This window comes from Xenia sp. Carnegie-2017, unplaced genomic scaffold (assembly GCF_021976095.1).
Source record: "Xenia sp. Carnegie-2017 unplaced genomic scaffold, XeniaSp_v1 HiC_scaffold_24, whole genome shotgun sequence".
In the NCBI taxonomy this organism is placed as follows: domain Eukaryota; kingdom Metazoa; phylum Cnidaria; class Anthozoa; order Malacalcyonacea; family Xeniidae; genus Xenia; species Xenia sp. Carnegie-2017.
Window position 1 is genome coordinate 4,821,917 of NW_025813487.1, and position 12,959 is coordinate 4,834,875.

Sequence of the window (12,959 nt, forward strand, 5' to 3'; positions counted from 1 at the left end):
ATATTTTTTAAGAAGTTTCTCTTCCTGTCACCCAATTTAGAAATGCCACTACGAGAAAAATCATTTGAAATGCGTAGACAGAAAAAAATCGGGGAAATTTCCCATCAAGATATCGGCTCAGCAAATAAAAAGATCATTACCGTGTAAATCACCAAAACTATGATAGAGTATTCCATCATTTTAACCGAAAATTTTAGTTAGATATTTAAATTAGAAACGTGTATGACTTTTAAGAAAATTATTGCTGACCTGCATTGTGACCAAAGTCAGTGTCATACACTAATAATAGCAAGCAATTCAACTGTATCTTGTCACCACCGAAAATAGTTCTCACGTAAACTCGTTATTTGCCAGGAAGATAAAGCAGCCTTCAAACTTAAAAAAGGCACACTTCTGAGATGAGCGTATTGAAGCTGGACGACGTAAAAGGTGGAAAAAAGCTCTTGTTTGGAAAGAAAAAGATCTGCTTATTGAATAGATGCTGTCGGATGAAATAGCTAGGTGGGCGATAAAGAATTAACAAGAAGGTGCGAAGGCGTTGTTACATACAGGAAACTACTGATAAACAAAGATTACAAACCTAGAAAGTAACAGAACAGAAACTACTCAACATATGAAGATTACAATTTAAAAATGACGTTTTCTGAAGAAACAAAGAAGAAGTTTGTGATGAACAAAACACCAATGAAATCTTGAACTGAAAAATAACTTGATGTGAGTCGTATGAACGACTATCACCTCAAAAATATCAACCTTTTTGAATAAGCGTTCAAGATATAAAAATATTGCATCCTCTAGAAGTCACATCAATGTACATAGTGAGGACTAAGCTATGGCTTTATGCCAGAAAGTAAAGATTTTGAAAGACTGAAAACAATCAAGTCAGCTATAATACTATTGGATAAAGCAATAATACATTGCTTTCAAAGATTAGAAAGTGAGAGACTTCGCGTGATGTCATTAACAAGAAGGTGTCATTGACAATTACTGTTTAACAAATTCCTTTAAACTCGCTCTCCCCAAAACAAACATCGTGCTTTAAATAGCATAACCCCTTCTCCCTTGACCGTGGAATAGTTTTGACATGCCATAAGAGAAAAGTTGTCGAAATTGCTTCAATGGATTTTCTTTCAAATTGTTCTTAAACAGTTTGAGATAGAAGTGAACTTGTTCTTTGATCATGAATAGACACTTTAAACACAAATCTCACAGCTCGAGGACCTTAACGTGGGAGCGCGACTTCGTCAAAACAAGAAGTGATAGTTCCGCCATGCGGATGCTCGTCGACCAGCCACTCGAGCGCTAAAACTTTATTACAAAAAAACACGTGACAGACAATCCTCTTGTCAGAGTCTCTGCATAACTAAATAAATAGAATTGTTCTTCAAGGTTATCTTGAACCTCAATCATCCATCCAAATGGCCGAACTTTTTGGTTGTAACATCATGGATGCATCTACATTGGCTGAAAATCTAACTTGGTCTCAATCAGCGCTTACGATTCGGGAATTTCTTGATGAGTTCGGTATTCCGAATGTGGTTCGCTTGCGGAATAGCCAAGATGATTATGGCCATAGCAGTTCCTCTAAAGAGGTACTCTTGCTAAATAAGCGCTTTACGAAACAATATTTCACCAGCAAGGACTCAAACGGTAAATCGATTTTAATTCCTCAAGATTGTCAAAAGATGTTACTTCTTCGTCCATTACCAGAGCAGTGTCAGTATGACGAACTGTTGGTAGAGCAGTTACCATACGTGTTTCCGCAAGTGAAATATCTTCGAGTTTTAAATACTGGAGCTGGAGGATCCGTTTCCCCGTGTTTAAAACCAGAATCCATCGTTGAAATGGAATTCGTGGATGCCGGAAAATCGTTGGTAAAATTCAAGGACATCGATAAACCGTTAATGTTTGGCTCATGCTTGGCTTTTCAACCTCTGTTGGATTTCAGAGAATATCTCATTGAAGATGCCGTGAGCAAATTTGGCTTGCCTTTAGCGGTACGTAAGACGTTCAATAGTTTGTCAGCAGTTGGGGTAGGGGAGTAAGAAACTGTTGATGTTTGTTTTGTTTTGATGAATAAACAAAAAGTAAGATCTTTTTGTATGGATAAGTTCTCTCGGCTAATATTTATGCGGTCAAGCTTTTCATTGTTCTCTTGCAGACATTGTCGGGACGTAATGCCAGGCCTTCGTAAATACTGTTTACAAAAATCTATGATGTTGCTTATAGCATAGTTTGCTTTCAAAATATTCAAGATCTGCATAACTGAGAAACTTGACAAGTGTCTTTGTGCATGATTTTCATGCATAATTTGAAACAGAGCTTGACACGTCAAGTGCTTCACAAACAAAGGATCGCTTTTCAGAGTGCAAATGTGACGCCTTGAAGGTGATGATTTACATGAAAGTCGCAGCAAAATGTTCAGTCATTCAAACGTGTTTTTCTAAACGAGAATTTTCACCTAAAAGTTCAAACATAGAGCTAGCAAAGCTTTGAAAAATTTATTTTCAAATTATTTTTGTAGACAGTTAATGCTTCACCCGGCTTTTATTAACTCGCAGAATGATAAAATTATTCGATAAAACTAATCACTTTATACAACTATTTGTATTTGTATTTTTCAAATCAATCAATTCAGGCAGATATCAACATGAGCATGAAAATTTGATATGAAATATACAGTTTTAGTTTGTTGTATCAAAGCATGAAAATTGTTGTGATAGGAATAATTTAATATGATTAAGGAAGTGTGTCAAGCAAGATGCTCATTCGCTCTTTTGTGTGTGATACGGTAACAAAGTGCACAAAATAACACAAGTTAAATGAAAAAAAATTCCTTGACTTTGCTACAAATTTCACGATAAACTATAAGCGTTAAAAAGCAGCGTGTTTTCCAATGTAGCTATTTCACGCCCGGTGAAATGGATCAATACCCACACGTCACGGTCAAAGACGGAAAAAAGCCAACTTTGAGGCCCAAAACATCTAGGAAGATTACATTTTTGTCTCATAAATTTTTTTCCAAATGTTCTTCAAATCGTGCACTATTTAAATCGATAATTTCTCTGTAGTTGATATAAACACTTTAAAGTTTAAAGTGTTACAAAAATTGTGTATATCACAGTGGCATGTGGGTAAGATATTGAGAAGAAGGCTGAGCATCCAAATTTAAAATACCTATTATCTATTTTGAACTTCCAACCGTTGAAAACATTATATCCTTTTTACAGGTGTATTTTACAAAGCGAGCGCAAAATTCCAACATATCTGCTCAGATTTCACTAGAAAATTCAAATTCAGACGATGAAAAGGTAATCATTGTCAATCATGAGATTCAACAAGAGTTTGTTGTAGGAATGAAAATGAACGATGATGCTTTGAATCTATCGAGAGACAACGTAAATTGTCGATTGATACCTTTGGACACCGATATCAAAGTATTCCCTCCATCGGAGTGCGTCGATAATGACTCGATATACGTCGTGAATATCAGAACTATGAACAAAACTTTTTTAGATAGATATGACTTTTCTGGTTTCGATGCGTCTGATGAGTTCGTTGTTGTGGGAAACGAAGCAACGAAAGAACTTCTTAACTACGTAGTGAATGCTAAACACCAGAACAAAACCAAACCAAAGCTTCCAGTCAAGAATACATCACTCCTTCACTACAAAAGAAACAATCTGCAAATGTGCAGGCTGCCGCGGGCACATGCCAAAATACCTGGTTTCTCACGTGACTACGAGAACGATGGAAGTTATGAGCGCACTGAGAACAGTTCAAAATCGTGTAAGAAAACAGAGGGTTACTGTCTCCTAAAATCTTCCCCAACAGAGAGAAAGGAAATCCTTGATTACATGCATTATCATGTTTACGAAAGCATAAGCGATAAAGAGTACGAGGAAATCGATGACGACGGCGATGTATTTATGACTCCTGAGAAACCAAAAAAAATCCAAGGTAAAATTGGTAAGACCACGAAAAACGATTGTTCAAGTTCATCGAAAGGGAACAACGGAACAGTTAGAGACAAACACAAATCTAATGGAAGAAAAGATGCTATTAAAACGAAGACTAATAAGAAAGTGGATTCTAGAATTTCTTTCTTCAATGGAACCGTTGACCAACATAAATTGAACAAGAAAGACAAAACTCGAAATGGTGGAAAAAATCCTCCGTTGTCGAAAGCAGATCAAGCAAGGTCAAACAAACATCCTACATTGCAGAAACCTTCCATTTCTTCACCAGAAAATCCCCCCGTTAGTCCTAAACCTACACTACGTGCTGTAAAATCTACTCCCGTCACGTCAAAATCGGATGGTGACGAAAGGAAAACATCTGTAATTGCTAACTATTCGAAAGCAAATCACTCGCAAAAATATCGACAACAAGACCACATTGTAAAAACGCCAAAGTTGCAAAAGCACAATGCCAGATTACATTCAGAAGAAAATGAAACTCGCGTCACGAAGAACGACAGCATTGGTGTTACAAATCATGAACGAACCAATCAAAAGGTTAGCCCCAGTTCTTCCGACGAAGAGTACGAATTTCCATTGCTGTATGTAACAACAGACGTCTCTCCAACTGACTTAGAAGATCCATTAGCGGACGAAGTGAATAATAAAGGTACATCTGAAAGAACTTCAGGGAGAGATATTACTTCATCAGATACTTCAACAGTTGTGAGGAATGCTACCGGAGCTCTGCCAGCAGACAAAGACGAAGGAGAAAAGGCTAAAGACGCGTCTAAGACAAGGAATCACCGTCAAACTTTAACCAATCGATTGCCTAGTTCCAGACCCACATTTAATGACGAGTTAATGCGTGAACTTTCAAAAGTTTCTTTAAATAAAGCTACAGCAGCTGCCCAAAGCTCACTCGCAGAATCAAAAGATGATGAAAATGACTACGAGAACATCGATTCGAAAACAGCCAATCAGCTCGCTAGTCTGAATCCCACCACAAACATAACTATACTTACCGTTAAATCTGAAACGGATTCTTTAATTTCCACCAATCACAAATCTCCGCGAGGAAATTCGAATGTTGCCAATACCATTTCTAGGAAAACGACATCTAAAAGCCTCGAAGAAACTTTTAAGAAGCCATCCACTCAGCTTGCTAGTTCCAGTACTTTGGACAACAAAGATCCGCGTCACAATTCGATTCCTGACGCTCCACGCGGTTCACTTACAAAATCGAAAGATGATTGTAATGACTATGAAAACGTAGATTCCAAAAAAGCCAATCAGCTCGCTAGTCTCAGACCAACCAAAAATAAAAGTACCGTTACCGTTAGACCAGGAGTTGATCCTTCAATTTCCACCAACGACAAATCTGCTGAAGATAATTCAAATGTAGCAAACATTGCATCTACAAAAGCAATATCAAAAGCCCCGATGAAACTTTCCCGAAACCACCCAATCAACTTGCTAGTTCCAGTACTAACGATGATGCACGTCACGATTCGATTCCAAAAGATCTAGCATCGCTAAGCGTGCAAGGCCTTGGCCAACTTTTAAATGCTTTAAACATGTCTTGTTACGTTGAAACATTTCGTCACGAGCAAATCGATGGTGAGATTTTAAAAGACCTAGATACGACAACATTGATGTCCTTAAACATGACTCCTTTTCATGCTTTAAAATTGTTGAAGGTCGTCAAAGGTTGGCGTCCTAATTTTTAAGATAAATCGTAAACATCGAATTAAATTTCTCGTTATATTTAATTTGGAGACTTTTTGACCGCGAGATTGACCTTTGCGTTACGTAACAATCGTGTTGTTTTGTCTATGTGACATTTAATGTTTGCAAAACAATATCTCCTAAAAACTGTTTTATTTTTCATAGCAAGCAAAAGTATACTATATTTTGTATATTTCAGCAGAATTCTCACTGTTTTCCAGTCCTCTGCATCGTCCTCATTTCGGCTTTATTTACTATTTAGCATTATTCATTCTTTATTACCCATTTTTGACGGCTAACGAATCGACTACTTAGTAATGTATAAAATGACGACCTGTAATCCGAACTTTTCCTAGTCTCTGTTCAATAAACATAATATGGATCTTATAGATTTTAGAGAAAGGTAAAAATAATGTCAAAGATGATGTGCATCTAGTGGCCTCGTGAGTTTCCCCACGTCTTTAGCGCGTGGACTCGACATTCGTTAAAAATACAGTACTAATCTCTTACAGTCCCGTGTGGAAACTAAAAATGACGAAGATGGCTTGTTCACCTTGAACAGTATAATAGGCACTCCTCTCTCACACCCTCCAATTCACAGAGAAACATATCACATTTTAGTAAAGTAATACGAAAATAGTCCTAAAGAGCGCTATCGAGCGCTTTCTATTCTTATTGCCATAATTTTTCAACACATAAACGAGACCCGTTTCAGGCCCGGTTCAAACGTCGCATTTTACATGCGCCGAATCAAATCTGAGTTTTAGTCGACTAAAATAGTTTTATGCGTAGTTTGATTCAGACGTCGAATTTAATAGTCGCATTTATTATAGTTATGCTTCCACTTTTTCATAGTTTATTCATTTTCTTGTACTAATTTCCTAAAATGGCGAACAGGAAAATGTTGAGTTTATGCATTTCAAACATGATTCGTGTTAATAGGAAAAGACAAATATTGATGCATGTTACAGTAAATAAACTATTAGAAACGAGACGGCAACTTCTGCAAATTTCCCATGTTTTTCTACCGTTAATTGGTCAAAAAAATGCCTTCATACGTAGCCCTCCTTATCGATCATGTCGAAGACAAGATAGAAATTCCGGCTGGTGGAAGAAAGTTTGGAGTATTTATTCTGATTCAAAAAACATTTCGTGTATCTCGAGGAAACTTTCCTTGTACATATAAATTTTTTGCACTTTAAACAAGTGTATTTTGTTAAACTTGTGCACGAAATACAAGGGCCATTACCATCACTCGCCGCCACCATGTTTTTACAACTTTGCGCATGGCATTTAGCATGGAAATAATTTATTTTTGCTTAGAAATATCTTAAAATAAATTATGCATTAAATTCGGCTCATGTAAAATGCGACGTTTGAATCAACATCGAATTTCCGTCGAATATTCGACTAACTCAGTCGAATATTCGACTAAAGTCGCATTAAATTAAAATCCGTCGAATTTAATTGATTCAAACGTCGCATTTTACATGCACATAATTCTCGCATTTGATTCGGCGCATGTAAAATGCGACGTTTGAACTGGGCCTCAAACGTCAAACTTTTTCAAAAGAAAGCCATAAAGACCAAAGAAAGCAAGTTTAGATTCATTATATATTTTCTTTGTTTTCAAATTGTTCGGCACATGAAAAGTTCGACCTTTTGAAACGGACCTGAAAGATTACACGTCAACACATGGGAAATAAGTTGACGGAGTTCCTCGTTGTGACCCTGACATTGCTTGCCGTTGCACACCGTGCTTTCCTTGTGTCATGGCATATCAAATGACAAACATCAAACCATTCTTCTGCAAAGTTCCTTTCCTAACGCGGGTCATAAAGCTTCCTTCCCCAAACTGAAGAGGACGAGGGAACGAGTACACGGTGGTTTCTGGAAGGACGAAATGGATCCTTACAATGCTATCACAGTTCTGGCACCGGTGCTTATATTTTATCCTCTCCTGATCGTATTCGCGTTCCCCTCACGCTTCTTGCCATGATGTACGCGACCGTTTTATTTCTGCATGTTTACAAACACCGACGACGAGAGATTTACGATGCCTACTCTGAAAACTTTTGGGACGGTGCAAAACAAACCGTCGCCTCTGTATTTGATGCTCAAGCTACGAATTGGAATGGTAAGTTTGTTTAAGCTTTAGCGCATGTGACAATTTTTCAATAAGAGAAAATGAGGGCGATTTGTCACCTTGACTGATAGGAGATTAGAGGCACTCCTTTTTTACACCTACAATTAACCCCCCCAAAATAGCGTTCTACAGTTTTGTTGCAGTTAATGTGTTATGACAGATGACAACTGCTTATCACAAATATTCATAGCAATTCTAGAAGGAACCCTTCTTCTATAAGGATAACTTCTGTCACAAACCTAACACTACATGATTAGCAGAACTAGATTAAGTACATTACTTCTGCTATACTGTAGTGGCCGCTCGTTCAGTAGTTTTTGGTATAAATCTATCAAAAACACTCTATAAGATAACTTTTAACAAGACAATAACTATCTTCTTTGTCACAAAGACTTAGTTGTGGTGACAAACCAGTATACTGTCTTGAAGAGCTCATTAGGTATGGTGAACGACAAGTTTAACCTAGATGGTTCTGAAAAGAACTGTTAAAATTTAAATTAAGAGCTATTCAGCGAAAGAATGCAGTTTACAGTTTAAAGTGACAACTTTACAGTTTAAAAAAACATAATTTCTGCGCTTTGGAGTGACGTCATTATTTCTTGTTTTGGTTATAAATATCAGAACATTCTTCGTTTTTGGTAAAACAGATGTAAGCACAAATTTAGAAGTGATATCAGCAATTTAATTATTTTCAGCATTTTCATGCATCGTCTCGTTTAGTTTGTCTTTATTTCATGTTTAATTCTTCATTTCAGAGCTATGCTAAGGTTATAGCATTTAACTTTTCTAAAGTACATGAAACGCTACCTGTGGTAGAAAAGCCTGATAAATTTTTGAAGCCAAATTTTACACCCAGACACGCGTGTGTTTCGATCAATTTTCAATCCGCGAGAGAATCTTGAAACATTACACACGCGTGTCTGGGTGTAATCTTTCATGTCTGAGTGCAATATTTGGCTTCAATTATTTTGCTTCAGATAGCGTTCCATGTATTTTTGTTCAATGGTTTATAATTGTCATAACTATAAAAAATAGCTCTTCAAAGCTGTTTTATCTCATTATGTAATTCAACCAAATGCAATACATTCCTTATGTGTACAAAAACTCCTTTGAATGGTCAAGCTCGCTTTACTTATTTTTTCAATATTTCTTTCCAAGAATATGAAGTCATTGGCTTGGACAAAATCCCGGACAAAGGAGCTGCATTATTGGTTTATTATCACGGTGCTTTGCCTATAGACATGTATTATATTATAGCTAAAATGCTGTTGTATAAGAAACGTTCGTTGAAAAATGTCGTAGCAACCTTTCTCTTCAGATTACCAGGTATAAACATGCTGCATCGTTTTGTATTTTCGCGCATGCGTACTGCCCGGATCCATCGTACGGTAAAGGAATGAAATTCTTTCAGATTCACCGCACTCAATGTTAAAAACAATAAAACGCTTGTTTTGATTGGTCTATACAGTAAAGTTTGCATTAGATCCGACCTGAGCTCAACCACTGGAGCTCAGTTGACGAAATCAAATAATAAGAATTTGCAAATCAATCATTAATACATGTTATAGGAAAATTAAAACAGTTGTTTTAAATTTACCAGTTCTGCAGTAATGCTCTTTTGAAAAAGAAATAAAAGATATTTTCCGTGTTTGCACAGGCTTATGCAAATCACGGAAATATTTGTGAGAACTCTTTATTCTTCCCAAAGGTATCATCAGTTTCTATATGCCTGTGCAAGCACAAGACAAAATCTTTTATTTCTTGCATCTCTTCCATAAAGCGGATATGTATCAAAGCGAGATCGTGACTAAAACACCACACGAGTACATACGAGTACATACGAGTAACATACGAGTACATACGAGTGACATACGAGTACATACGAACAACATACAAGTACATACTAGTAACATACGAGTACATACGAGTGACATACGACTATTTTCTGGTCAACAAATGAGAAACAACCATTGAGTTCTATAATAACTGGAGCGGCTATCTCAAGCGCGGCCTTAGATATCTAATGATGCCAAAAAAATGGCGGATTTCGTCCTTTGCCGCTGAGATTTACCGAAATTGACCGCTTTTCCAAAAATTTCACAATTTCCCACTCCCTCCTGAGAAAAGAGTGAGGAAAATGTATGTGTGTATTTGGGATTCGGCAAGCAATTTTTTGATGAAAATCAAGGTAAAAACCTTAAATTCATAACAGCAAGTCAACTGTGGTTGTCAGTTATCTACTCCTACGAGGATGCATTTATAACTATCGACGAAAGAGTTATATATCGGCTACACATGTATGGATGCAGATGTGCGTCGTTTTCTTACCAGCGTCAAACTTGTTTGATCGATTCAACTCTTTAGTCTATACAAAAAAAGTATATCAGTGTTCATCTCCACGGTTCACGAGAGAGAAGTTAGCTTATTTTTTATCATTGCTATTTTGCTTCTTTTCATGCAATGGGCAATGGCTTTTTTCGCCACAATTGTAGGATTTTTACTTGTTTCTTTAAAAAAGTACATATTAAATCTCTGGATATTTACGGATTTTCTGTAATTGAGTTTCACATGAAATTTCAAAAAGACTCAAGTCTGCATAGGTTTGGTAAATGAAAACAAACAATATTGTATAGAAATTACTTTAAGTAACCTTTTTGTGATGTTCTGAAGTGCAACTGCATCAAATACTTGTGAAGTTGTAGCACATTTTGATTTTGTTGTATTGATATATGAATTGGGCAAAATGCAAATAATCATCAAAACACTTATGCTTCCAATGGTGTTTATAATTCATTTGTAGTTTTAATACTTCTACCTTCCTTTTTCACTCTGTTTTGTTTTTCCTTTATTGGCAATAAAGTGCACTATAATTTGAATAATTAACACAGTTTTCACCTCAATAATAAATTTCATAAGCAGTTGGTAGTGCATTTTGTTCTCTGAGTATGACAGAAAAGTATGCAGAATTTTATAAACAAAAACAGGAAAACATCAGTATATTTGGCGTTCAAGTCAGTCTTAAAAAATACGATCTTTAATATGTATTTTATGGCTTTTCAAGTGCATGTATAATTGATTTTCAATCGTTGACGGACTAACAAAACAAACAACTACCTCACCTGTGAGAAGCGATATGTTCCTTTTTGTGGAAACTACGACATCCAATAATTGAACGATTGAAGTGTTGGCATTATAAAAGAAATGCCAAAAAAGAATCGTCACAGAATATGGAACTAACGATATCCATATTCTGTGATATCGTGTTTTTTTTTTGAAAAATTCTTTACAATTTACTATAAAAAACCAGGGGGAAGTCGAGAATATTATTTTTCTGCAAAGCGATCATTTCAGCGAAAATACGTCCTTTGGCCGCATTTCCGTTATAGTTATTATAGAACTCAATGGAAACAACACAATTTCTTCAATACATTGATATTTACGTTTATTTTTCCTTGTATTTGTGTGGACTTTAGGGCAACCATTTGATGGATTTAAATGCTGAAAAGGTATTTTACTTTCATACGACATTCATTTGTATGTTTTAGTTGAATTTGTTATAGATATGTTGTCGATGCGATTTGCCAGTATTTGAGCGCTTTTTGACACATGTAAACGTTTTACGTAAATGTTGATATTCAAGAAATAGCGTAAGATTTATTGTTTATAGCTATAGTTTAATTCAGTTTAAATATGGTAATATTTTTTTGGAAAAAAGTTCATTTTCATCGTTGATTTTATTTTAAAAAGTGTAGGAAGTAAAAATTGCAAAACAGATCGGAGTGAGTATTTACAATGGCAAAACAGTTAACTATACTTAGCCATTCGGTGAAATTCGTGCATTTTGGATCCTTATCTATAAAGTAAATGGTTTGAACCCGGGAGTATCGTTACATGTTTGTAAATGTAGATCGTCCAGGTTGGTATAGTCCTGAGAAGGACTGTTTTTGTTGTTGTTGACTGACGTTTCGACAACCTTAGCGGTAGTCATCTTTAGAGTCAAAATGAATGTATAATCGCTTTCATAAATATGTATTTCCTAGGTGAAAGTGTGTCAAAAAGCGCTCAAATACTGGCAAATCGCATCGACAAAATATCTATAACAAATTCAACTAAAACATACAAATGAATATAGCATGAAAGTAAAATACCTTTTCAGCATTTAAATCCATCAAATGGTTGCCCCAAAGTCCACACAAATACAAGGAAAAATAAACGCAAATATCAATGTATTGAAGAAATTGTGTTGTTTCTCATTTGACCAGAAAATAGTCGTATGTCACTCGTATGTACTCGTATGTCACTCGTATGTACTCGTATGTCACTCGTATGTACTTGTATGTTACTCGTATGTACTCGTATGTCACTCGTATGTACTCGTATGTTACTTGTATGTACTCGTATGTACTCGTATGTACTCGTGTGGTGTTTTAGTCACGATCATCTATATTCAACGAAGCTTTAAAGTATGGAGGATAATTGTGTTCAACTATTTTCATGTAGCAAATACACTGCAAATCATATACTTTTTGTCTTTAATAGTTAATACGTCAAACGTTGCAAAAGGAACGTAAATGCATGAAGCTAAAATGCTCCATATTAGTGTTTGGGCCAGTTTATACTCCGATGATTCGGTCATGTTAAATACGGTAGTCGTTGAAATAAAGTATTTTTTGATTTCGTCTACAGTTGTAATCACTTTTGTAGGTTTCGATTTCTTTTTTTAAATACAATGTTCTGCTTTCATTTCCTTTACATGGGATAACCTAATTAAATATTTCGAAATTGTTGGTGTCGTTCTTTTTGATGATTCGCTACAACCAATTAATGCTGTTTTTGTTAATTTAAATACCAACGCACGAGATTACTTTGAAACCAGAAACGTCAAACAAACCGTGGACGTTGTTCGTATCAAGCGAGATCACAAAATCTGGTCTAGCATTTGACGAATGATTAAACAAACAATTGCTGATCTAGTGTTCATATTTACCCATGCTATGTAACTGTGTTCCTGACTGCGAGCATAATGGTTTATTATTTGAAACTTACTGAAAAGGATTAAAATTTACACGCTGGCCATTCAAATGTAAACAAGGTTACATTAAACAGAAAGTGTATTTCACAGCTAA

General features: G+C 35.8%; 2 protein-coding genes across 2 annotated transcripts in view; both read left to right on the top strand.

Moving 5' to 3' along the window:
* Positions 1–1,220: 1,220 nt before the first annotated feature.
* Positions 1,221–6,097, top strand: LOC124450783. Its single transcript, XM_047001430.1, has 2 exons — positions 1,221–1,997; positions 3,231–6,097. Exons 1-2 carry the CDS (start codon positions 1,419–1,421, stop codon positions 5,487–5,489), a joined length of 2,838 nt encoding a protein of 945 aa, XP_046857386.1. The 5' UTR covers positions 1,221–1,418; the 3' UTR covers positions 5,490–6,097.
* Positions 6,098–7,262: 1,165 nt separating this feature from the next.
* The window catches only part of LOC124450784 (transmembrane protein 68-like), a 29,497-nt gene continuing 23,800 nt past the window's right edge, over positions 7,263–12,959 (top strand). The window contains exons 1-2 of the mRNA XM_047001432.1: positions 7,263–7,824; positions 8,992–9,159. Coding sequence (XP_046857388.1) covers positions 7,683–7,824; positions 8,992–9,159 — 310 coding nt within the window. The 5' untranslated portion in view covers positions 7,263–7,682. The remainder of the gene's footprint in view (positions 7,825–8,991; positions 9,160–12,959) is intronic.